We start from the raw sequence: 26,757 nt of genomic DNA on the forward strand, positions 1-26,757 counted from the left end.
ACAAGGGGCTTGGAGCCCGCCCATTTCTTACAATTGGGTGTCTTCATTGTCGCTCTTGTTTGCTGCCTCCTATTTGGCCAGCGCCTGCCTGATTCACTGCCTCTTCTTTCCTGTGGAGCATTAACCAAGTACTGATTTATTTCTTGATCGGTGCCCTTACACTGGCCGCGTTCGTGTTGAGGTCGTTATGTTTTCCACCCTCTCCCTCCGTTGCTTGTTGCGGTCGTCTCACTTGCCCCGTTTGTTTCTTTTTTTCCTGATAATCTCCATGATAGTGCATGTTTTAGCCATCTGTCTCCCATGTATGTTTCCCTAACCCCCCATGTCGCTCACAAGCACATTGTGCTTCTGTCCAAGATCCATGCTTCACTTTATTGCCTAGCTCTTAATTCTTTGCCCCCGACCTGCACCTGTTTTGCTCTCTCGCATGCATCTGTTTTTAGTATATATACACCACAAACTGTGCCCAAAGCCATTGGAGCACTTTCTGTGAGCACAGCTTACATTACACAAAGTCAGATTCATTTATTAGGCACATGGAGATTAAGAGATGTGCCCAGCATCACAGATGTCGAGTTGATGCCAAGACTCGACCCTGGTTCCCCACTTCCAATGTTGGCAGCCATAGCCGTAACACCACGTCCTTCCATCACTCCTCTGCTTTTACCGCATAGATTAACTGAATGTCTCTTTAATGGGCGTGCAAGATTCACACCTTTCACATATCAATTGCACAAGTATTTTTATTTGGTAAAGATTGATAAAATGACACGCTATTTACCTAAATTAGTTTGATGCATTATGGCAATCAGACCGTCTTTAGCTTCCTTTGAGTGTCCGAGAGGCTTCTGATGCAGTCAAAAATGTTCTTTGTGAAAGTGTTCCACTGCTTCTTGTCACTAGGTTTGTGTAGATCTATCTATTCTAACCCTTAAAACAAATTATCCACGTTTTCATCTAGGGCTGGCTTCCCCTGGCCCTTTCATCACCGCTCCAACCCTAAAAATCAGCTGAAAACTATTTACTTGTGTGTTTGCATGAGTGAATGCACATGCAATAGGAAGCGGTGGCGGGGAAGGCAGAAGCCCAGCATCTAGATCCTGCAGAAAGGAGCCTGAAAGGATTGATGCAGCCAGTGAGGGGGAATTTGATAATGATGCTCTTGGGAAAGTAAATGCAGCTCTGTCTGCACGTTTATTTACTGATCTATTTGGATTTATAGACCTTTATAACTCAAACTAGCACAGCTTTTATGTGAATTCAGAATTTCAGTTTTGATGACCAGTTTGCTTGTTTTGTAGTCTAATGTTGACCTTCACTCGTGGGGAATTAAGTATTGTATGATGCCTACTGGCTACTGTAGGGATACATAGCAAAGGTGCATGGGCGCCATTTACCTCTTGCATACCTTTGATGCTCCTGGAACTGTCCTTGCTACTCCTGGTCTCAGGGGGTCATAAATGTGGTTTTAGAAACCTAAAGTTTATATGGCCTTTACCATACTTTACTATACAATAACAGATCTTACCATAATATACCATACTATACAATGACCGCTACACCATTACATTACATACCATACCATACTATACACTGATAATCCATACCATACAATGAAAGGCCATACCATACTATACATATCATATATGGACACGTCCTACTATAAGGGACCATACCATACAATATCAAACCATGATAGGTCATACCATAATATACTTTAGAATGACAGGCCATACCATCGCATTCAATCCAATACCATACCATGACCGGTAATACCATATCATACAATAGAACATGGGTCTCCAACCTTTTCTGTAGTGAGAGCTACTTTTGATCAGTGAAAATCATTGTGTGCTACTGAAGGCTAAGCAACTTGTGTATTGTTGCCCCCACACCCATGGCTTTAAGTCTAATGTTCATAGAGCCAGATGCAATGATTGAACAAAATACTTGGACTATGGGCACTATGACAGGGCTGCCATGTGTGTCAGTGACAGCGTGGTCTTTGGGAGATGTAAGAACATGTGTGCATATGAATGGGATATGTGTATATGGGTGACTGCGAGACTGTGTTGTATGTACTTGAGGCACAGGACATACCTTTCGCCATATGTGACACTGATATATGTATAACACAAATGGTAGAAATTTAAAGTGCAGAAAAATGTTCAGCGTATGTAAAATATTTCTGAATTTTAAATTTCTCCATCATATATTAGCTGTATTTTTCACTTATAAATATGGCACTGTATTGAGAACATGAAACTTGAGCATTCATTTTGTTTATGTGGATTCCATAAAACCTAATGTATGAACTTTCTCCCATTTCCAAGTGTCACATTTACAAACACCAAGCATCTTGCTCTGTGGCCTGTAGACATGGTGCCATATTTATAACAGAAAAATACGGTTGCTTTAACAGGAGGAATTTCAAGTGAATATACATGCTTCTATTTTGCTTAATTGAAAGTGAAGAAAGACAGTAACATTTAATGTTTCAGAGAAATAGTTCTCTTCACTTTAAATTTTTCTAATTTGACAAAAAATTGCTATTTTTCTGTTATAAATATGGCACAATGTCTACTGGCCACTGGGAGCAGAAGGCCTGCTGCATGTAAATGTAACACTTTTGAATGGGAGAAAATGAAAATGAAGAGTTGATAATTTAGGTAACTTTATTTTCTTCTTCTTACATTTTAAAATCATTCAGAAACCTAATTTTGTTCTCACTCTCCAACATTGAGTTGTTAAAGACTTTTATTGAAGAGTTAAATACTTCAGTGCTTCAGTTGTTCACCTCTGTGACCCAGCCTGGCCCATACATCTGACTGAGCACCGCTCATTATCAAGCTCTGCTATCTGCAGCCTGATGATAATAATGTAAAGCAAACGCAGCCTTGCCTTAACCTTAAAAGAAGAATGTGACCCTGTTCTTATTTAATAATGAACTCAAGGCAGTGAAGTACTCTGAAGGTGCCTGGGAGATATTGGTAGCTTGCGATCGACTGATTGGCGACACCTGCCATACCATACCTGACATATCATACCATGCCATGCCTTCTCATACTACACCATACTATACAGTGACAGGCCATACCATACTATACAATGACAGGCCATACCATGCAATACCATAGCCATGCTATACAATACTGTATTATACAAAGACAGGCCATACCATACAACTAAAAAACATTTAAAAAGCCGGTGGATCTTGCTTCGGTGAGTCCTATTGGCTTTGCTAGCCCTTGTTTCTATGGGTTGTTTTTGTGCGTCTTTTTGCCTTCAAGGGAACCCAATGTCAGCTATTTTACGTCTAAAATCAGTCTGCGAGTGGGCCAGTAGCATTGGGGATCAAGTGCTGACAATACACCTATGAAAAATGGACTCTACAGAGAAAAAACGAATGTTTTACCACATTCATTTTTCACATGCTTTTGTTTGTGCTTTAGCGTTTATAGGCTCATAGACACCTGATTCAAACGCCATACAAACAAATTGGCTTTGTTGGTGAACTTTTAGTTGGTTTACTATAGGGGCACTCATTTTAGTTCCCTTTATATGTAACTCCAGAAAACTTAATTGCCACCAATTGGATTGATTTAACTCATAAATGTATATCCAATTTTTTCTTGTTTCAAACTTATCACTGTTTATCATATGTGTTCATTTCCCATTTTAATCAACCCCCTTTGCACATGCGGTCATCACAACCTCCTTGCCTCTAATCCTAATGCTGATTACTCACTAATCTCTTGTGCAAAGTCCAATAATAAGCTCTACGCTCCTGCTTGTAACTTGTGGGTCCTCACTACTCCAACACCCACATCTATCTATCTATCTATCTATCTATCTATCTATCTATCTATCTATCTATCTATCTATCTATCTATCTATCTATCTATCTATCTATCTATCTATCTATCTATCTCTCAATGTATTTATATAGAGCAGACTCCATCAGCCCAGAGGGGTTCTCATAGCTCTTTACAATTTTCAGACACATGTCACAAGTGTTTGCAATATAGTCTGGGTTCTAGTACAGGGACAAGTCTGAAAAACTGGAAAATATTACCCAAATCAGGCCAGCACTCCATAAATATGACAATGTTAAGCAGGGATACCAGGTACTGCTCGAAGTTAAATATACAAAGAACAGTTCTGACATTCAAGTCCGCAAAGCATTACATTAAACTGCATTCCTCGTAAAAACACAATTTGCTAATGTGTATCTTGATGGAGTAGTTAAAGAAAAATGCTATCACTTCGCTAGAGAGTAAATGCATGCGGTGGAAGTGAATGTGAACGTATGTCGCGGAAGATGAGAGCCTTATGAGATTCAGTCAGTCCTGTTAGGAACAAATCTCTCGGGTAAGTTGGCGGGAAAGAGAAGGGGAGGGCGAAAGGAAGCCAGAGGAAATGATGCCGGAGATGAGGAGTAAATTATAGAATGTGCCATATAGCAAAATATACTAGCTCAGATTGGCCAGAGCATGGAGGAAGCGGAGTCCTAATCGACTAATGGCACAACATTGTAATGTTGGTTTCTGGATCCTGAACCTCGGCCAGATGGATCGAAAGCCCTCCGTGGGTTGTAACATCCAACAGCCTGGCTGTTTAGCACAGAGCTCAACTTAGCAGCAAAGTCGGTCACATCCTCCGAGGTGGATCCTCAGGACCATTTTACTGCAATCTTTTGGGTTCCCTTGACTAAGGCTCTCTTAGAGAATCCAACACCATTAAGATGACTGATCAAAACTCTTTATCGGACACCGACTACAGGCCAGCAAAACACGTTCTAAACAACACAGTACTCGATCCATATGAGCTATCGATTGCTAGAATGGCCAAGAGTGGATCAGAAGAGTACTTTTTAATGTTTAGGAAGTGACAGTGAATGCTAGGATTGCCCCTGACCCTAGACTGCACAGCATTACTTGCCTCCAATTTGCTTTGACTGCATTGTGGCAGGAGAGACTATTAAAGTTTCTCAATCTGCCTAACCCTGTTGTCCAGGACGTGTTTGCAGAGCTAGGTACTCTTCCATTAGGTTGTAAAGCATCAATAGCAATAGTGGTAGGACAAGAGCGTCTAGCGAGAGAACACGAGACCGTCACAGGGTGGGGTTACACCAAGAACTGTAACTGCCGAGGGGGAAAGAGCAGATCTGATAGAATTGCTCCTAATTGACACTTTTCTCCACCTATAAACAATCAGTAGCGTCCGGCAACATTAAAATATGGTGGCTGGGACACGGTGCCCAATAAACTCATCATTTATGTTGCACGGAGCCACGTCCGGTGTCTCTTACCTTGGCGGTGAATCCAGCAGTCAAGGGAAGGACTTCCTCCCTTGTGCAACATGATTCCAACCAATCCTGGAGCTTCAAAGCAGCTTCAGGTTTGGTTGGAGCAGGCTAACCCAGTGCTCATTTTGCAGCTAGGGGCCTGTGGCTGAAATCTATCGGCTGTTTCTCAGCCCTGGGATTGTGCAGGCTAAAGTGCACATGCCAGATTGGCCGGCCAGACACAACCAAGGCCCAGGATACCTCAACAGCCGCCTCAACTTCTACGCTCCCACACGCCAGCTCCGATCGACCGGCCACGCCCTCGCCGCCGTCCCCCGCATCCGTAGAGCCACCACAGGAGGAAGGTCCTTCTCCTACCTGGCCGCCAAGACTTGGAACTCCCTCCCGACCCACCTCCGCCTGACCCAGGACCACCTTGCCTTCAGGAAGCAGCTCTAGACCTGGCTGTTCGAGCAGTAGCGGAGCCCCCCTCCCCTAGCGCCTTGAGACCCTCCGGGTGAGTAGTGCGCTATATAAATTCTTTGATTGATTGATTGATTGAGTGACCAATCTGACATGCGCGCTGGCAGGGGCTGCAATAACAGTGCAATTGCGCAAGGGAAGAGAGCGGAGGCTGATTTGTGCAATTGCACGATTACTCCAGGCCCTGTCAGTGCGCATGTCAGATTGGTTGGTTGCCTATGGGATGCCCCCTGCATGCACACTGGCAGGGGCTGCAGTAACAGAGCAATTGCACGAATCAGCCCTGCCCCCCCCCTGCCCTCGCGCTGTAACAGCGCGAACATGCGACCAAAATAAAATTGTATTTATTACCGTTTTACTAATGTGTGTCCATGATGCGCTCGCAGCAGGCCGAGCAACACTCTTCGAGCAGCCGCAGCTATGAACAATATCTTCCATCGCACACTTGGGACGGTTGTTCTGTGACTCGTTCACAGATTTTAGCAGATCTCTCCTAACCTCCAAGTCATCCTTACGTTCTCCATTCAAGACACGTGTGAGCAACTGGTCTCAGGTCAATACCCTCTTTCTTTCCTTAACCCTAAACAAAAAGCAAACCATCTGTCAGCATATGCAAGATACCGAAATTATAGAGACTGGTTGAACCAGTGGAGTGTTCAAATGTTTTATGGCAGAGGTGTCCAATGTAGGTCCAGAGGGCTGGATCCATGCAATATTTTCTGATATCATGTGAAGATATTCTAAATGCTAGTACTATTCTTTTTTAAGCTTAACTACTTAGTCTAAATGTGACTACAGTATTAAGAGGCTCTCTTGAGAATGTGCTATCAATCTGTCCTTCCTTGTCCTTACCGAGACACCCCTCTTATATGGCTTCCAGTTATTGTTTATACAAAAGCCTGGCTATATAAAGGGCTGCGTAATGGTGGCACTACATGCAAGATTGGGATTGATGGAACTTTAAAATGGCATCTTTCGCTGTGGATTAATTTTGATTTATTAGCCTGTCCTCTGAGCTTGGGACACCTATGTATTAATGTACACAGATGATGCTGTGTGCTGTCCACAGTGCCAATAGATTTGAAACATCAACTGAGCTATTCATCTTCGTATTGCATGCTAAATTTATCCTATATTATTCTAACCACAATCTAGTGACTTTTGGAAAGGGGAATTTTTACATATCGATGGAATAACCCTAGAGCAGGGGTCTTCAAACCGAGGGGAGAGGGGGGTGGGGCCTTGGTGAACCTCAAGTGATCCTAGGGCGGCACCAGGCTCTGGCCAAAAGACGCATTATGCTGATAACAGTGCTTTGTTTTCAGTAGACAACAAGCATTTACAATGTAACGGTTTCGCCTTTGGAGAAGTTAGAGCTATTGGCATTGTAAATAACAAAATTTGTATGTATGTGTTGGTTTTGAAAACAGATAAATAAATGGTATTGTCATTTACATTGCCAATAGCTTAATCTCTCGCAAATGTGAGAACTATTGTACCCTACGGGCGAGCTCAGCAGACAGCAATTACTACCACCCACACACACACCCAGAGCCAGCCACACACACCCAGAGCCAGCCACACACACCCAGAGCCAGCCACACACACAAACCAGAGCAGTCACATACACACACACACACACACCCACTGGAGCAGTCACATACACACACACTGGAGCAGTCACACACACCCACACCCAGGAGCAGTCACACACACACACACCCAGGAGCAGTCGCATGCACGCACACACTGGAGCAGTCACACACGCACACACACCCTGGAGCAGTCACATAGACACACACCCTGGAGCAGTCACGCACACACACACCCAGGACCAGTCACACACACACACTCTGGAGCAGTCACATGCATGCACACTCTGGAGCAGTCACATGCACGCACACACTGGAGCAGTCACACACGCACACACTCGGGATCCCTCATTAACAGCTGGATGCGAGTATATACATTATATTCATGTATGCATGTGTCAGTGGGTTCACGGGTGGTGTTGACTGGTGTTTGTATGTTTCAATGAATGCACGTGTGTCAGTGGGTCCACGGGCGGGGCTGACAGTTGTGCGTGTGTTTGCATGTGTGTCAGTGAGTTGATGGGCGGGGTTGACAGGTGCGTGCATGTGTGTCAGTGGGTCCAGGGGCAGGGCTGTCAGTTGTGTGTGTGTTTGCATGTGTGTCAGTGAGTTTATGGGCGGGGTAGACAGGTGTGCGTGCCCGGGCTACTCACCTGCGCCTCGCTCAGCCGCAGGGACGCCGCCAGCAGGAACCTCTCGCTGCCCACCATGTACTGCTGGCGGGAGAACTCCTGCTCCAGGCGGGAGAGCTGCTCGGGGCTAAAGATGGTGCGGATCGGCTTGCACTTGCCGGCCTTGGAGCTCAGGGCCGGGTAGCAGTACTGGGGCACGGGGTGTCCTGTGGGAAGGAGAGAGGCTGGTGAGAGACAGAAGAGAGCACGCATGACTGGCAGCAGGGGCGCGCTCGGCATCACACACCAGATCACCACAAACTATCACCACGTACAGGCGGCCGGAGTAAGGTCAACAAAGCCATATGTAAAGAGCAGGCACGCAGAGATCAGAACACTGCGGACGGACACACCTAAGGACAGACACGTTTACCCCGTACACACAAATAGTATTATAGGAGCTATAACGTGCACACGCAGCGCTACAAAATAGGGAATTACTATTAAACGAGGAGGCACTGCAGAGGGGGCAGCAGGCGTGGTGGGGGTTAAGCACACCGGCACGAGGCTGAGGACAGCGGTCAGAGGTGAAAGGGCACCCAGGGTTGAGGAAGGGCACGGGTGCGAGGTCCAAGAGTGAAGGGTGAAGAGAGAGCGGGTAGGCCACGTTAGTGAGACAGAGGACAGGCAGGGTGGACACGTTAGTGAGACAGAGGACAGGCAGGGTGGACACGTTAGTGAGACAGAGGACAGGCAGGGTGGACACGTTAGTGAGACAGAGGACAGGCAGGGTGGACACGTTTGTGAGACAGCAGGACAGGCAGGGTGGACACGTTTGTGAGACAGCAGGACAGGCAGGGTGGACACGTTAGTGAGACAGCACAGGCAGGGTGGACACGTTAGTGAGACAGCAGGACAGTGGGGTGGACACGTTAGTGAGAAAGCAGGACAGGCAGGGTGGACATTGGGGTGGACACGTTTGTGAGACAGCAGGACAGGCAGGGTGGACACGTTTGTGAGACAGCAGGACAGGCAGGGTGGACACGTTAGTGAGACAGCAGGACAGGCAGGGTGGACACGTTAGTGAGACAGCAGGACAGGCAGGGTGGACACGTTAGTGAGACAGCAGGACAGTGGGGTGGACACATTAGTGAGAAAGCAGGACAGGCAGGGTGGACATTGGGGTGGACACGTTAGTGAGACAACAGGACAGGCAGGGTGGACACGTTCGGTGGACAGCAGGACAGGCCGGGTGGACACGTTCGGGGGACAGCAGGACAGGCAAGGTGGACACGTTAGTGAGACAGAAGGACAGGCAGGGTGGACACGTTAGTGAGACAGCAGGACAGGCAGGGTGGACAGTGGGGTGGACAAGTTCGTGAGACAGCAGGACAGGCAGGGTGAACACGTTAGTGAGACAGCAGGACAGTGGGGTGAGACAGGACAGGCAGGGTGGACAGTGGGGTGGAAACGTTCGTGAGACAGCAGGACAGGCAGGGTGGAAACGTTAGTGAGACAGAAGGACAGGCAGGGTGGACACGTTAGTGAGACAGCAGGACAGTGGGGTGGACAGGTTAGTGAGAAAGCAGGACAGGCAGGGTGGACATTGGGGTGGACACGTTAGTGAGACAACAGGACAGGCAGGGTGGACACGTTCGGGGGACAGCAGGACAGGCAAGGTGGACACGTTAGTGAGACAGAAGGACAGGCAGGGTGGACACGTTAGTGACATAGCAGGATAGGCAGGGTGGACACGTTAGTGAGACAGCAGGACAGGCAGGGTGGACATTGGGGTGGACAAGTTCGTGAAACAGCAGGACAGGCTGGGTGGACACGTTAGTGAGATAGCAGGACAGTGGGGTGAGACAGGACAGGCAGGGTGGACAGTGGGGTGGACACGTTCGTGAGACAGCAGGACAGGCAGGGTGGAAACGTTCGTGAGACAGAAGGACAGGCAGGGTGGAGTGAAAGATGACACGCAAGAGCACCAGAGCGAAGTCGGGCCGGGCCTCACCTGTGCTGTAGAGCGCTCCGGGAGGGTAGCAGAGCGGGTAGAGCGGCTGCAGGACGGGGGCTCTGGGGAGCCAGCTCTCTTCCCAGCCCCAGCGGGTAGGACTTGCCCTGGCTGGCGGCGCAGGCGGGTCCTCTCTGCCCAGCAGGGCCTTGATGGTGAAGGATTTCCCAGGCTGGGGGTCTTTGGCCTGCAGTTGATGGGTCCAGGGTGGCATCGGCTGCGAGAAGGCTTTGGTCGGAGGCTGCAGGGCCCAGGGCGGCAGCTGCTGAGCCATCATCATCCTCGGGGTGTCCAGGCTGAAGGAAGTGCTGAAGGGAGTGCGTGAGTTACACCCTTCACACCTCCGTCCCTGTCCTGATTAACACCCCGTCCCCACCCAAAACAGAGCAGCACTGAAACCAACGCACAACAATGCCACTCAGATCGCAACTCGAGGGCTGACACAACATCTAAAACTATCATGACAGGCACGAGTGATGGCGCTGGGGCAAAATCACAACTCACCGCGGACCCACGTTCGAGCACTGAGGAAAAAACACAACTTCACGACCACCCCGATAAAAACAGACGAGTCACCACAGACCCTAGTCCTGACCTTCGTTCTCGACTACAATCACTCTAGTCCACATCCTTGGCACTGGGACACAACGTAGTTAAATCCTGGCCTTAGTACTAATGTAAACCCACAACTCACCATGAACTCCAGGCCTGGCACTCGTAAACAACCACAACACGCTCCGCGGTGAACCCCACAACGCTGGAGGGAGGCACACGGACAGCGGGAGGGGGGCGGGAACGGGGAGAAGCACACGGGCAGGGGGGGCGGGAACGGACAGCGGGTGGTCGGGAAGGAACACACCGAAAGCACTCACCTGGACTTCCTCCCGCGGCGGAATGACGAAAAGCAACCTCGACAAAAACAAAAATAAACCCCGCCCACGGCCGCGATGACGACATCGCAGAGGCGGAGATCGAAAAAATCTTGGGAACGCCCACGAATCTGGTCCGGCCATGACGGACAGATCTCTGTTCCAATGGCTAGCCTCCATTTATGAAGCTAGCCAATGGAACAGAGGGCGGGGACTAAGCCCTACACTGTAGGGACATAAGATTTCTCTTGGGCGGAGCTAAGAGCTCCGACGCCAGGCGAAACCTAAAAATGAGCAGCAGTAAGCCGCTCTGTAATGGGCCATCACTAACATCTCTTGTCATTTATATCCTGGCTCGGAGAAGGGGTCAAAAGGGAAGCGACTCCAAACATGATTCAAAATCCCCATTTCTAATCATCACACTCTGGATACTTTTACATGCTAGTGAGGCCTGCCTGACCAGAATAGTATGTTTGGCTATTATGTATTTGATTGCATTTTTAAAACAGTAACATAATTTAACTGCAATGTTTAAATAAGTGTAGACATATTTAAACATTGCCAGTTTAACCCCTTTCATGCTAATGACGGCCCCCATCCGTCATGCATCGCGGTGCTCGTGTGCTGATGACGGCTGGGGGCCGTCATAAACCCGCCCACTCTTCAAAAAGGCCGCACAGGCGCAGAATCGCGGCCGCGCCCAAGGGGTTAATGGAATAATTGTGAAACATTTTGACGGAGGCCTTTTATTTTGTTTTTCCACTGTGTGGGGGTGATGCATTAAAAAGTTTGAAGTTCACTGCACTAGAGCAAGTGCAACCATGTGTGACTGTAAGATAACAGGACAGTCTTTACCTTAATTGTGTCCATTGTTTGCACAACAGCTGGAATTTTGAGCCGACAACAGGGAAAATCTTATCTTTTATTTGAAAAAGTCTTTGAAATCAACTCGTTTTAAACTAAGGGCATTTTTACGACCAGAAAGCAGTTACACTAGTTTGGTTTTGTTCTGAGGTTTGTTGAGGGGGGGGGGGAGGGTTAGAGTGATGTAATTTAATAGCAGAGAATGAAAAAGCTGGGGCCGTTTTATGCATTGTCATTGTTTGAATCTGGCGCACCTTTTAAATGGTACGCTGGGTGCAAACAATGACAATGCGCAGCATTATGGTGAATGCGCTGCCCCCAGGGCAACCGCGAATTCGCGCTGCCCCCCTGGCAGCGCATTTATGTGAAAACACTGAGCAGCTGCTGGCAGCTGCTCCGTGTTTTCACAGAGCAGGCAGCAACCCGCCTGCACTTTTAAAGGGGATTAGAGATCCCCTTGCTGACGGGGTCAGTCAATGACTGCACCCGCCTGCAAGGGGATGTCTGAGAGGTCCATAGGACTCCCTTTCTCCCCTCCAGAGGGCTGCTCTCAGGGGACACACTCACAGTGCGCCACCTTCTAGGTGCTTCTTCGCCTCTGCGCCCACGTCTGTAATGTGGCACGGGTGCAGAGGTAAAAGATTTCCCTCATTTTCATAGGGCACACCCTATGCAAACAAGGGAAAGCCCATGGAAGGCAGCGCTGGCGCTTTAAGTGCGCCAGCACTATCGGTATTACTGAAGGGGATGCACAAGCGTCTGTGCCCCCTTCTGTAATACCAAAGTGCCCCGGGGGCATACAAAGCGGACACAAACGCCTGTTTCGCCCCCGGGGCACTTATTGTATTAGGGCTCTTGATCTCGTTTTGGGCCCAACCATTGGATTAGGTTAATTGTATCGACTACATTACATCGAATAAGTATTTTTGGGAAGTTGAAACCAGCTTGACTTGAAAGGCTCTGAGACAGAAACTGGAGCTTGATCTCTATAAGTGGAAATTTGATATAAGTTTAACATTATGTCTTCATTCATTAAATATGGATTGCACTGATGTGCCTTGGTATGGTTAGCTAGTCAACAATGGAAAGGGTTAAGTTGAGAAACTGACTTAGTATGCTTCTAAACTTGTTATTTAAAATGTTAAATGAATGTTAAATGTCGTATACTTGTAAAGGGCACAGCTGCCCCAGCAAAGGGGCGTCCCGGCGCTGTATACCGCTGGGGAACCCATCCTGGCTGTCCCTGTGAGATGTTCCCTCCTGGGCATCTCCAAGGTGAAGACAAGCATCCCCCACGCTGATGGGGCCGTTAGTAGAGATTATGCAAGCTATTGCCCAGAGTTGCTGAGTGGGACCCATGGTTGGAGTAGGCACCGAGGAGAGAATTATCAAGTCCGCTGACCATGGCCCAAGACCCTGCCGCGTCGGGAATCGAACCCTGGTCCCGGGCCGACCTCTGCTTCCGGGTCTGCCGCCTCTAACCATTGAGCCACACCACTCCACTGTCCAATGGCATTGTATTTGTATCTATTAGAACAGTCGAGAGAGATGCATAGGATGCAGTGGCATCAAGTAAGTAGGCTTGAGAATCCTGGGATTTGTGTGAAAGTATGTCCCGGTCACGTGTCTACCCTGTGTATATTGAGAATATGGACTGATCGAGTTAAGAATCTAGGGTGTATTTTTGCTACATTGCTGAACTGAGTTTGCTGGTACATATGCTAATAAGCTGCCTTCTGAAAATGAATGCTTTTAGCATTTCATTGGTTTATTTCAGCATATGGACCTGCATTTTCACAAAAAAAAAGATTTTTGTTTGTTTGTTATGGGGCAGTCGTAATGAGAAAATGTTCATGTGATTTCTTTTACAAAAAGAGTTGAAATAATTGTTTATTTTTTAGCAGAATGAATAGTACATAAGCCTATTTCGTTTTTGGGTCTGGCTTATCAACACCACTGGTGCTCAACCTTATGTGATCAACAGAGAAAGAGCTCTAAGAAGCACTACTGACAAGAGGGGCTTTGGCTCTGCCCAAATTTTGTATTACTTTGGGTATTTGTTTTGGTTGGGCAGAAATTGTGTACTTCAGCTGCAGGCGTTCTTGTATTTACCTTTTTTGTATTGTTGCGACAGCTTATGTTTATCCCAACATGACTTCGTTGATTATGGTGGCAAGCCACTGGTAAACAGATCATGCAATAGGCCTAATCTATTTATTAAGAAACGTTTCAATAAAGGGAGTAAGCCTGATGTAATTATTGCGAAATGCTAATGTTAAAAACGAATAAACATTTAAGCTGTTAGAGCTGTGTTCGAACTCGTGGACAGTTCTTTTGTTATAAGGAATCTCACAGATTAGTATAGTAGATAAGGGTCTTTGTGTTGGTTACTCCCCTGCGATAAATCTTGTGGGTAGAAGATTTGCGCTGTGAAAACCCTTGTTTTCTCGTTTTAGGACGGGCTATGTATTGTTTTGCCAACTGTAATTTTGTACATATTTGTTATTTTATGACTGCCTGGAGAGAGGCTTTGCATCCATCCAAATGTTAATTCCCTGGGGTACACATTTTGATTGGGCAGAAATTGAAGTGTGTTTTGTCCTAGTTCTGCTGTTTTAAGAAGGGCTGTACATTGTTTTGTTAACTGTCATTTTGTACCTACTTGTTATTATGTGTCTATACCAATAGCTGCCTTGTTGGAAAGGTTACGTGAATTCAGTGGGCCTTATTAGGTTTTGGGGACATACTAGTGATAAATGCTATAGAACTGATTGGTGCATTAGGAAAAGCAGTGTGAGCAGTCATAGGACTGATATATTTATTATGAAAAATTACAACAAATAACCCCTTAAGCGCTGACGGTAACGCTACCTCCCCAGTGCTGCTGTCGGCCATTGGCCGACGGCATTCCACCCGCGCACGGAAACGCCCGCACCGCAGCGGAATTACCGCCGCGGTTAACGGGTTAAAGCAAACGCAGTAGACCGGACACATGTATTGTGAATATCATATGTTAAAGCCTGTAGGACCTTAATGGTGGATTGATACCTGGAGATGGGAATACTGTTACATCGAATCTAACAAATTACCTTAGCAAGGAATTCGATGGTGGGTACTTCCTTTGTCAAACCCTAGAGATACCAGATTTGCACTGTGATACTCTTTGCTAGGCCCTTTAAAGAGGACCTGGATGGTGTAGTTGTCTGTTCGGCCCTGGTAATGAACGACAACAAAATAATACATATCTATGCATAGAGGGTCTCTTTCGGTCATCCCTCTTCTTTCTGTTATAGTGTCATTCACATTCTGCTCCTACTCATGACCGCATACTGCATGGGGCAGTGGAGTAGCCCATTTCTGCCATGGCATGTCCATGGGCAGTGGAGTAGCCCATTTCTGCCATGGCTTGATTACTCAGGAAATATAAATTTTTGGTCATGTTATGTTCCCTAGCGCGTACCCCACCGACTCCATGTACCAGCTTAAAGTGCATGTAACTTCCCTCCTGTGCCAGCTATGAAGACGCAAATACATTTGCGTCCAACGTTAACATGTCCTCTTTCAGATCCACCTTGAATGGATTAAATAGTCCGTTCCTAAGTATGCTATGCCAATGTCTTTTTGTAGTGTACCTTACATGTTTTCCTGCTTTGCCAAAGTAGGCCCTGAATTTCTGCCATCGAGCCACTTTTCTGGCTTCTGGCTCTGACTGCCTCAGCCCAGGCTGCCTCTGTACCCGTGAACTCTGACTTACTTCTAGCGCGGCCCCTCGCGCTCAGCTCAGCCTGCTGCCTGCCAAGACTGACTATAACCTTCGAGTTATCTGTTCTGCTCCTCGAAAATACATTCCTGCCTACTAGCTTCAGTAAACATCTTCCTCAGCTGCAGGGCCAAAAGGGCCGACCTGTCTCAGTGCAAGTAATTCATAGCTTCTGTTGCCATGCTTCCATGGAAGGCCCCGTGCCCCCACGCTTCTCATGCAGACACTTAGGCGCTTATACACACATCCACAGTTAGCATAGAATAGCTTTTGCCCTAGAGACCTTTCCGCCCAGATAGTATGGTTCCTAAACATCAGATATCAGATATGATAGAAGTACAAGTTGATCTGACATGCCAGACTTCTGTCTCTTTCCGTCAGTTTGAATGTCAAGTTCCCTGCACCCCTCCAATCACACGTCATGCAGCTGCGCGCGCATCCAAGCTTCCGATTTCTGCTGACATTGTAACAATTCTGTTAGCATCACCCCTTGGTGCCACCCACTTGCGTCACCTATCAGTGACGTTTCTAGCACACACCTCCAGTTCACGCCTAGTTCACGCCTCTTGATTACGTACTAGTACCACGTGTATACTGTTATCTTGTCTTTTCTCAGCTGTTACGCCTCCTGTATTGTTGCTTATGATGTAAATTAAGTATATAAGCTATGTACTGTTAATAAAATGTAGCGCGCTCTATCCCTTCTGACACCCCTGTGGTGGTCAGAATCCGATATCTTGTCATGACCATTCCTTTTTAAGGAATAAAACCCCTAAGAACTCTAACACCACGGACTCTGTCTTTTTTCATCCGATCTGAGTTATTAAGTACCTACCTGCATAGAAATTAAGAGAGTAAATTAATTATTTACGTCATTTTGGCGCCCGAATAGGGACCCCTCCCCCACCTCACGCGCCGGTTGGTGCGTTGCAAGCTCTGTCCCCTGCCATCAGTTAGAAGGAACCTACGCGTACTGGCAGGATTTCCTGCATCTCCCTCTGACCCACGGAGGTGACGAAGACTGCGATCAGTGCCCAGACGAGGCGGTGAGGAGTGCGGAGGATCCCGACCAGAGCCTAGCCGAAAGAAGCAAGGTCCGAGGTGTCAAGAGGCCCACCAGGTTTCCGAGGTTTTCCGAGCTTCTCCGAAGTTTTCCGAAGTTTTCCGAGTCGTGTCCAGTCGAGTTTTCCGAGGCCTTCTGTTTCCGTGCTTCCCGGTGAGTACCATTGCTGGGTCGTATCTAGACGGGTTTGGGTACACAAGTCCGGTCTGCACTGTTTTTAGGCAGTGTATCTGTACTGTTTAGCAGTATATCTAGTATTCTGAATTTTTTGCACTGTTACACCAGTGTATCTGTACTGTTTAGCAGTACATCCAGTATAGGGGGTAGTCTATGTCTCAAATGTCTTTTTTCATGTAATTAATGTTGTGGTATGAATGTGACTGTTTTTCAATGTACATTGTCGTGTTTCTCGTATCAACTAGCTGTCAGCAGTATTAAGGAGTAAGGATTGAGCATTCAGTAATAAGTAAATAAGATGCCGTTTTTCAACAAGTTAAAGCAGATAGGAACCAGGAAAGGGATACTGGAGGAAGAAATTCCTATTCCCCCTAGGGACACTCCAGGTAACTTTATGTACCACAAGCATGGCATAGATGCCATATTATATCTAGATTTATGGGCCGATTACACCAAGCATCTAGACGAAAGACACAGACGGCCCACTACCGGAACGTGGGATGCCGAGTGCATCATGAAGGTAGAAGAAGCATTATGGAAAAAGAAAGCTAGACAATCTCAGAAAGACGCCATAGAATTTTGGCGTAAGGAAGCACATAAGCGTGCAGAGAAAGCACTCCGTAGAGAAGACAGACTTAAAGAATCAGAAAAGGCCCAAGAAAACGAATTAGTTATTGAAGGGATCCGAGTAAAAACAGAACAGATAGACCGTGCCCGAAACAATCTCGTAAACGGTATGTATCTTGCAGCCGAGGGCACATCTGAGGCCCTATCAGAAATACCGAAAAACTTACCGCCACCATTAGTTCCAACTAAAGTAATGCACAAAACTACTAAAGACATATTCCTAAATTCTTATCTAGAGGATGTAGCACCGGCTTACACCAATCTGCCTGTTCGTGCCCTACCTCGTGACGGGGACGGGGGTGGCAATCCGGCCCCAGATCATGTTCCGCCGATACCGCGACAGACCTCCCCCGTTCCGCCAGCTCCGCCACTTCCCGCACCCAAGATTAACCTACCGAAGCAAATCCAACCTGATCCTACTAAGCGACAAATTCAAGTTCAGATCCAGACTCCCCAGGGAGATAATGCCCAAGCGTCCGTCTCAGGAGGTGCGACTGCGGGTCCTCGGACCCCGCCATTAACACACAGATTCAATTTCAGGGACACACAGAGTCCTCTCACGTTCCAGTCCCCCCGCCTTGATGCATTCAAGGAAAACATGTCCGTTTGCAGATATGATCCAGTACCCGGAAAAGACGATCTAATGATATTGGCATCACTACGGTTAAGATCCGCTACTGATATCTTGTTATGCTATGTAGGAATGAAGGAGCGTCTAGATAGAATATATGAGTTTGTTCAGACAGGGAAAGACCCTGACAGTATCAAGGATGCCATGGAGAAACAGAAAGTTGACATTCAAGCACAGATATTACGATTTTTCATAAATTGTCTAATAAGAGAACGAGACAGGCCTGGAACAGATCAAAGTGAATTGGATGCACTAAACAAGTGGGGTCAAAATATAGCCGAAGGAAAACATGACAGGGGGGCTTGCATAGCCAGTATGTACAAGAAAATTAGAAAGGCAGTGATAACGGCACACCAGAAAGGGAATGACAAAGCTTCCTCCGAGGAGGAAGAGGAACTTGAAGAACCAGAAAGGACTACAGACACAATAGCATATGTAGGTAAGGGAACTTACCTTAGGAAAGGCCCCCGTCCAGAAAGCAAGAGAGTTTTTCTCTCTGCTTTAACGAATCCGAATTCTTCTGAACATCAGTTCCAAGAAACTGATAAAAGGCTTCGAGACCGAATGGGGTACCATGTACTCAATTCTATGGATGAACAGGAACTAGCCCGGACGGCCGTGTTATGGGCCGAGAATCCAGACATATATAATGATGACACATTAGCACAGACATTCCTGAACCTTTCCCCAGACGAGCAGAAATTGGCAGGTGTATACATGATCCAGCACCTCCTCATCAAGTACAGAAACAAACATTCTGATCCAGGTCCCTTACACGAAACATTAGAAGCATTGCTTATGGATAGATGGAGAGGTTTCAGTACCAAGTTAATACAAATAATTCTAGAACAACGACATAAATATAACACCTTCATAAGTTCTGAATATGTTCCCGCCCCACCTCCAGAAAGGAAAATGTACCACATGCAATGCGGGGGTGGCATTGAAAGTCAGAACCCCTTACGAGAAGTACATCCCGTTATGGGTACAGATAACACCTTGAAACGTGTATATGTTCACACGCCACTGACTAAGTTAGAACTGTTAGAAATGAAGAAACTAGTCCCGTGTCATGATAAAGACCCTGCAGGTTTTCACAGAGAGCTTAAAGACATGTTACTGATGGGAGATTACACGTATGATGATATTATGAAAATGTTAAAGGTACTGCTGCCCACGGGCATTTACGAGAAATTAAAGGAAAAAGAATGGGAGGTGGGGGACACAAAGATTGCATGGGCAGAAATAGAGGACGAAGAAAGCAAACGGGTCCCAGGGTTAGGCCTTGGGGACAAGACTAAAGCACTACCCGGTTTAATAGTACAGGTTCTGCCACGATTATTGGCAACTAGAAAGGAAGATTGGGACGCCATCTCGTCCTGTAAACAGAAACATGATGAAGATACTAGTGACTTCTATTCAAGATTCGAGAAATGTTTCATTATAAATAGTGGCCTACAACCAAGCAGTGAGTCATATCCACACCTTTTTGTATCGAAACTAGTCGAGAACTCCCTACCATTAGTTAAAAATAGAGTGTACAAAGTTGAAAGTACTTGGCAGGCAAATACGCCATCCCAGATGTTACAAATGTTACAATATCATCAGAACAGAATTAGAGAAGAACAAGATCAGGAACAGAAACGTATGAAAGATACAAAGATGAAAATGTTAGTAGCTCAGACGGTCCCAGCCGACGGTCAGAGGAAGGGTGGGACCCAGACAAGTCACAATACAGCTCCCGTTAAAGGGACATGTAATTATTGCAAGCAGCCAGGTCACTACGTACATGAATGCCCAGTCCTGAAACATAACATAGCAACAGGTAAAACTAAAGAAAGACCGCATCCACCTAGACATGAACATGGGCATCAACAGACCTCACAGAGCGAACAGCCGATGCAGAACACACAGTCTATGCATGCTCCATCCCACACAGCGCAGACAGTAGCAGTACCACAGCCACAGCCCATTGCCGCGACTCAGCAAGTATCGCAACAGATGCACCAGTATGCCCAGTCTGCATACCCAGATTACCCCCGATATACATGAAACAGCCTAGAGAGGGAATTTGGCTTGCCTCTTATTGAAATACCTGTAGATCAAGAAGGTCCTTATGTATACAGTCAAGTATTGGGAAAAGACAGAAAGTTTTTAATTGACACCGGGGCAAGCCGCACCACAATCAGTCATAATGAAGTCCCAGGGGCACCCCTCTCAGGCTCACAGAATGTTTCCCTTGGTTTTTCAGGACAGCCTATTGTAAATGAAGTATCGGAACCAGTACCATTGGCTGTGGGTCCATTATCACGTATTACAGACTTGTTACTTACGAAATCATGTCCAGAAAATCTGTTAGGAATCAAAACACTGAAGGCTCTAGGAGCTATAATATGCTGTTCCCCGGAGGGAGTTAGACTCTTTCTACGGGATTTCAAGGGTCATTATGTTTTACGAGAATTTGATGTCAGATTGAAAAATGTACCAGATCACCTATGGGCAAAAGGCCCAGCTGATGTAGGTTGTATGCATATCACACCATATCGTGTCACACTCAAGACAGGAGTTGTTTTACCCAGAATCAGACAATACAAGTTACCACCCGATGCTGTAGTGGCTTTACTGAAAATCATTGAAGAGCTCATTGCCCAAGGAGTGGTCGTAGAGACCGACTCCAATGTCTGTAATTCACCCATCATTCCGATTCTTAAACGTACTGACCCCAATGCACCGCCAGTATATCGGCTGGTGATTGATCTTCGAGAATTGAACAAATGCATTGTACCACAATACCCTGTGGTCCCCGATATCTCTTCCTTATTGACTGCTATTGATTCAGAAGCAACGTTCTTTACTGTAATTGATCTCAAGAACGCCTTCTTTAGTGTACCTATTGACCCCGACAGCCAATATCTATTCGGATTCAGTTTAAATGGACGAAGTTTCAAATTTTCCCGCGCACCTCAAGGATTCACAGAAAGCCCCAGCATCTACAGTCAAGCACTGAAAAGACAACTAGATTGTATTCAAATGCCAGTTAACACCGCTTTACTGCAATACGTCGATGATCTGCTGATCACCGCACGAAGTGAGCCCGAATGCGAACAAGCATCACTGACAGTTTTACATTTTCTGGCAGACAAGGGACACAAGGTGTCCCCTTCAAAGTTACAATTCTGTGTTCAGCAAGTTGTGTACTTGGGTCACTTGCTGTCCAAAGTGGGGAGACAGCTTACTCCCGATCGCATTCAGTTAATTGTAAATATGCCACGACCCCAGACACAAAAGGAAGTGCGGGCCTTCATAGGCCTCACCTCGTACTGCAGACAATGGATTCCTCAATATGCATTTCTAGCTAAACCACTTATCCAGTTAACGACGCAGGAGGCAGCAACTTCGATTGTCCTCCCTTGGACTCAGGAACACACACAAGCTTTTGAAGAATTAAAGAAAGCATTATGCCAAGCACCAGTTTTAGCGACACCATGTTACAACAAACCGTTTACACTTTTTGTTACAGAACGTGACGGTACAGCATTGTCTGTCCTCACTCAAGATCAGGCAGGTTCACATAAGCCTTGCGCTTATTTTTCAAGTACATTGGATTCAGTCGCCCAGGCACTCCCTGCGTGCTTAAAGTCAGTAGCTGCAACAGCGTTAGCAATAAGACAAAGTGATTCAATTGTTTTAGGTCATCAGTTAACAGTACAAGTTCCACACTCTGTAGAGGTTCTTTTAAACAGAACTCAGACTCAACACTTGACCATAGCACGACTGACAGGTTACGAATTAACACTATTCCAGCCACACATAGAAATCAGACGCTGCAGTATCTTGAACCCAGCAACACTGTTACCTACAAGTATGACAGATCCAGCCCCGCATGACTGCATAGAGATCATTAATGCAGTAACAAAACCCAGACGAGACTTAACAGATGTTCCATTGACAAACCCAGACCTGACACTTTATGTGGACGGTTCATGCATGAGAACGAGTACAGGAGAATTAGTGGCCGCGTATGCCGTGACCACTGAAACTGAAGTTAAAGAAACACATCGTATTGATACACTATCTGCTCAAGCGGCAGAGCTCATTGCTCTGACCCGAGCCTGTATTCTAGCCAAGAACAGAAATGTCAACATATACACTGATTCCCGTTATGCGTTCGGAGTTGTACACGACTTCGGCATGTTATGGCAAGAACGAGGTTTCCTGACCTCTCACGGTGCCAAGATCCAACACGGTCCCCTCATTCAAGCACTATTAGAAGCAATACATCTGCCTTCAGGCATATCCGTCATGAAGTGTAAAGCACATACTAAAGTCACAGATTCTGTTTCCCAGGGTAACGACCTGGCAGACCAGACAGCAAAACATACAGCACTGACTCACACTCAGACAACTGATACAACGAAGACAACAGATCCGACAAAGTGTATGACAGTCAGGGATCCCACACTAGATGTAATAGACATTCAGACACATGCTACTCCAGAAGAAATAAAGAAATGGATTGAACTAGGAGGGATCCAGACAGATCAAGGTTGGATGACGAAGGGAAAGTCTACATGGTTTCTCCCTGACTCTATGGTTCAAGTCATGATAAATACAGCACATAGCCCAGCACATCTAGGAGAGAAAGCGATGTTAGACAGTTTACAAAATCTCTGGAACAATAAACACTTACGAGCAGCAGCGAAACAGAAAGTGCGTACTTGCATGATCTGTTGTCAGTTCAATCCAGGAAAAAGTGTCCCTGTAGAGCAAGGTGGATTTCATCCTCCCGATCACCCTTTTGAAGTCCTCCAGATGGATTATATCCAGATGGACCGTTGTAGAGGATTCAAGTATGTCCTTGTAGTTGTTTGTGCTCTGTCCCGCTGGACCGAAGCCTACCCAGTCCCAGATTATACTGCTCCGACCACTGCTAAGCAGCTGGTTCGTGAATTCTTCCCACGATACGGCTTGCCTCGTGTCGTGTACTCAGATAACGGTCAGCCATTCTCATCTGCATTAATGAAAGAAGTTTCTTTATTACTGGGATACCAGTGGAAGTTCCATTGTGTCCGACATCCTGAAGCCGCAGGCCTTGTAGAAAGGCATAACCAGACACTAAAGATCCGCCTTGCTAAGATATGTCAGGAAAAAGGGGTCGACTGGATAGTCGCCCTGCCAGTGGCACTATTCTACATGAGAATGGTTGCCCATTCAAGATCAGGGCTATCCCCGTACGAGGTGGTCTTTGGCAGACCGCCGAATATGTGGGGGACGCCCATTCCGAAAAAGATTACTGATGTTGATTGTAATATGTTGACAGATTACCTTGCCTCCTTGATGTCTGCACTCCAATCATGTCGTTCACAGGTTGCCGCAGCCTTCCCTGACAACACTGACGTAAAGCCACACGAAGTCCGTCCTGGTGACCTAATCCTGGTGCGCAACTTTGATAGAAAGAGTCCGTTGGAGCCCCGCTGGAAGTCTCCGAAGACCGTTCTTCTCACCACAAGGACTGCCGTAAAAATCGAGGGGAGAAAGGGGTGGGTCCATACGAGTCATGTGAAGAAATTTTCTGGACTGAAACCTGATCGAGACTCGTCCACCCCCACCAAAGACTGTGTCGAGCCAAATGACTTTACAGAATCCGAACGAGAAAAAACTCCACAAGAAGAGTATCGTATGAAACTCCGATCTAGCAAGTCAGACAGTTTAATTGTTTAAGTCCTCCCCTAGGTGAATCGGTTAAATAGTCTCTGACATGTATCCCCTAGATCGAGATAGAGAGAGAGAAGCCAAGAAACGTACATACTGTAAATCACTTCGTAGTCACTGTATAGTGACACTATTAATCATGTTTATTTTGAGTATGTTAATTATCGTTGCCAGCATCGTTTTACCTATCTACTATCCTATTTTCAAGCGTGAACAATCTGTCTATAATGTATCTGCTGAACATTCTTTTAGCGAGTTACCTCCACACGAACTCTCCTACAGACTTGCGCTGCGCAACAACACATTCATTAGTATGTTACACCATTCTCATCAAACTAACAATGCTACAAATTGCTGGATATGTGGCCGACTCCCTCCCTACCAGAATTACAAGGGAGCTCTGCCCCTCTTTCCGTACCCATTCACTCACAATGGCTCTTGCGGAGCGTGGTTTAAAATAATTAACTCCTTAGATCCTGATATTGCTGTTTTTGATGGGGGCTGGGTTTGGGGAAACTTGAACTTTGTCCTGCTAGATGTCTGTTACCCTGACAAGGAGGGCTTCCCCACTAGAATAGGAACTGATCTAGAAAATGAAGTGTATGGATTAGGTAATTATACGATTAGCCTCATGATTCTTACTGTTGAATCCGAAGCCGCACCAGTTCTACCCATTATGTCAGTATTGCCAGTCACTGGTGAATTATGTATCAAGAAGAAAGGTTCAGTACACTTAGGTCATAGTAAATGCACTACTGTGGTCGAATTCAGTGATCATGGAAAATCGTCCTTCAAAGCTATCCGTCATTCTTACTTTGTTTGTGGTCATACCGCATACATACGCCTACCTCCCGACTGGGATGGTACCTGTTACATCGCATTCCTTCTGCCACCTGTTTTCCTAGCTCCCCCTGATTACCATAGAAATACCAATCTAGTAAAGAATAGATCCAGGAGAGATGTCCCACTTGTCGACTACACAGAAACGGCATGGGAACAGTACACCGATTTTAATAAAGGATTCTTTTTCTTTTTAGGACCTGTTCAGAATAGTAAATTAATACGCAGATTAACTAGAACACTTGAAGCAGTAGTGAATGAAACTGTCTCCGCCTTAGGTAACTTAACGGAAGAACAGTCCGCCATACGGGTTGTTGTCCTTCAGAATCGTCTTGTTATTGACGTCATCTTGGCAGATAGAGGTGGAGCTTGTAAGGTCATCGGGTCAAGTTGCTGTGTTTTCATACCACAAAACGCACCATCTGTATATCAAGCTATTACACGTCTCCATAAAATCGCAAATCAGATACATCAGAATCCAGGCACCTGGACTTGGTCCGGTTGGTTCTGGACAACGTTAACTGCTTGGGGATGGAAGATCCTATCCTTCCTAGGCATTGGCCTAGTCCTAGTATTCAGTTGCTGCCTGTGCCTGCAGTGTGGGCCAGCGATTTGTGGACTGTGTGCCACCTCTTGTATTGAACATTCCAGTTGTCTCTCAAAACGTAAACGAAAGAAAGAAGAACAAATGATGTTGCAAGAACAAACTGATCGATTCCTGAGGATCGATATATCATGAAGGGTCCGTAGGGAACAAGGAGGGAATGAGGAAATATAAATTTTTGGTCATGTTATGTTCCCTAGCGCGTACCCCACCGACTCCATGTACCAGCTTAAAGTGCATGTAACTTCCCTCCTGTGCCAGCTATGAAGACGCAAATACATTTGCGTCCAACGTTAACATGTCCTCTTTCAGATCCACCTTGAATGGATTAAATAGTCCGTTCCTAAGTATGCTATGCCAATGTCTTTTTGTAGTGTACCTTACATGTTTTCCTGCTTTGCCAAAGTAGGCCCTGAATTTCTGCCATCGAGCCACTTTTCTGGCTTCTGGCTCTGACTGCCTCAGCCCAGGCTGCCTCTGTACCCGTGAACTCTGACTTACTTCTAGCGCGGCCCCTCGCGCTCAGCTCAGCCTGCTGCCTGCCAAGACTGACTATAACCTTCGAGTTATCTGTTCCGCTCCTCGAAAATACATTCCTGCCTACTAGCTTCAGTAAACATCTTCCTCAGCTGCAGGGCCAAAAGGGCCGACCTGTCTCAGTGCAAGTAATTCATAGCTTCTGTTGCCATGCTTCCATGGAAGGCCCCGTGCCCCCACGCTTCTCATGCAGACACTTAGGCGCTTATACACACATCCACAGTTAGCATAGAATAGCTTTTGCCCTAGAGACCTTTCCGCCCAGATAGTATGGTTCCTAAACATCAGATATCAGATATGATAGAAGTACAAGTTGATCTGACATGCCAGACTTCTGTCTCTTTCCGTCAGTTTGAATGTCAAGTTCCCTGCACCCCTCCAATCACACGTCATGCAGCTGCGCGCGCATCCAAGCTTCCGATTTCTGCTGACATTGTAACAATTCTGTTAGCATCACCCCTTGGTGCCACCCACTTGCGTCACCTATCAGTGACGTTTCTAGCACACACCTCCAGTTCACGCCTAGTTCACGCCTCTTGATTACGTACTAGTACCACGTGTATACTGTTATCTTGTCTCAACTGTTACGCCTCCTGTATTGTTGCTTATGATGTAAATTAAGTATATAAGCTATGTACTGTTAATAAAATGTAGCGCGCTCTATCCCTTCTGACACCCCTGTGGTGGTCAGAATCCGATATCTTGTCATGACCATTCCTTTTTAAGGAATAAAACCCCTAAGACTTCTAACACCACGGACTCTGTCTTTTTTCATCCGATCTGAGTTATTAAGTACCTACCTGCATAGAAATTAAGAGAGTAAATTAATTATTTACGTCAGGCTGTACATTGTTTTGTTAACTGTCATGTTGTACCTACTTGTTATTATGTGTCTATACCAATAGCTGCCTTGTTGGAAAGGTTATGTGAATTCAGTGGGCCTTATTAGGTTTTGGGGACATACTAGTGATAAATGCTATAGAACTGATTGGTGCATTAGGAAAAGCAGTGTGAGCAGTCATAGGACTGATATATTTATTATGAAAAATTACAACAAATAACCCCTTAAGCGCTGACGGTAACGCT

The 26,757-nt window shown here is 46.2% G+C and overlaps 2 protein-coding genes across 2 annotated transcripts in view; one reads left to right on the forward strand and one right to left on the reverse strand.

The window, feature by feature from the left end:
• Positions 1-10,267, reverse strand: part of LOC147692047 (homeobox protein not2-like) — a 52,016-nt gene extending 41,749 nt beyond the window's left edge. The window contains exons 1-2 of the mRNA XM_086937357.1: positions 9,988-10,267; positions 8,016-8,200 (exon numbers count right to left, since the gene is read on the reverse strand). Of these exons, the coding sequence (XP_086793483.1) occupies positions 8,016-8,200; positions 9,988-10,267 (465 nt within the window). The remainder of the gene's footprint in view (positions 1-8,015; positions 8,201-9,987) is intronic.
• PLCB3 (phospholipase C beta 3) overlaps positions 1-26,757 on the forward strand; it is a 471,198-nt gene that overhangs the window by 44,107 nt on the left and 400,334 nt on the right. The window lies entirely within an intron of this gene.

The sequence above is a fragment of the Lissotriton vulgaris genome, chromosome 9 (assembly GCF_964263255.1).
Source record: "Lissotriton vulgaris chromosome 9, aLisVul1.2, whole genome shotgun sequence".
In the NCBI taxonomy this organism is placed as follows: Eukaryota; Metazoa; Chordata; class Amphibia; order Caudata; family Salamandridae; genus Lissotriton; species Lissotriton vulgaris.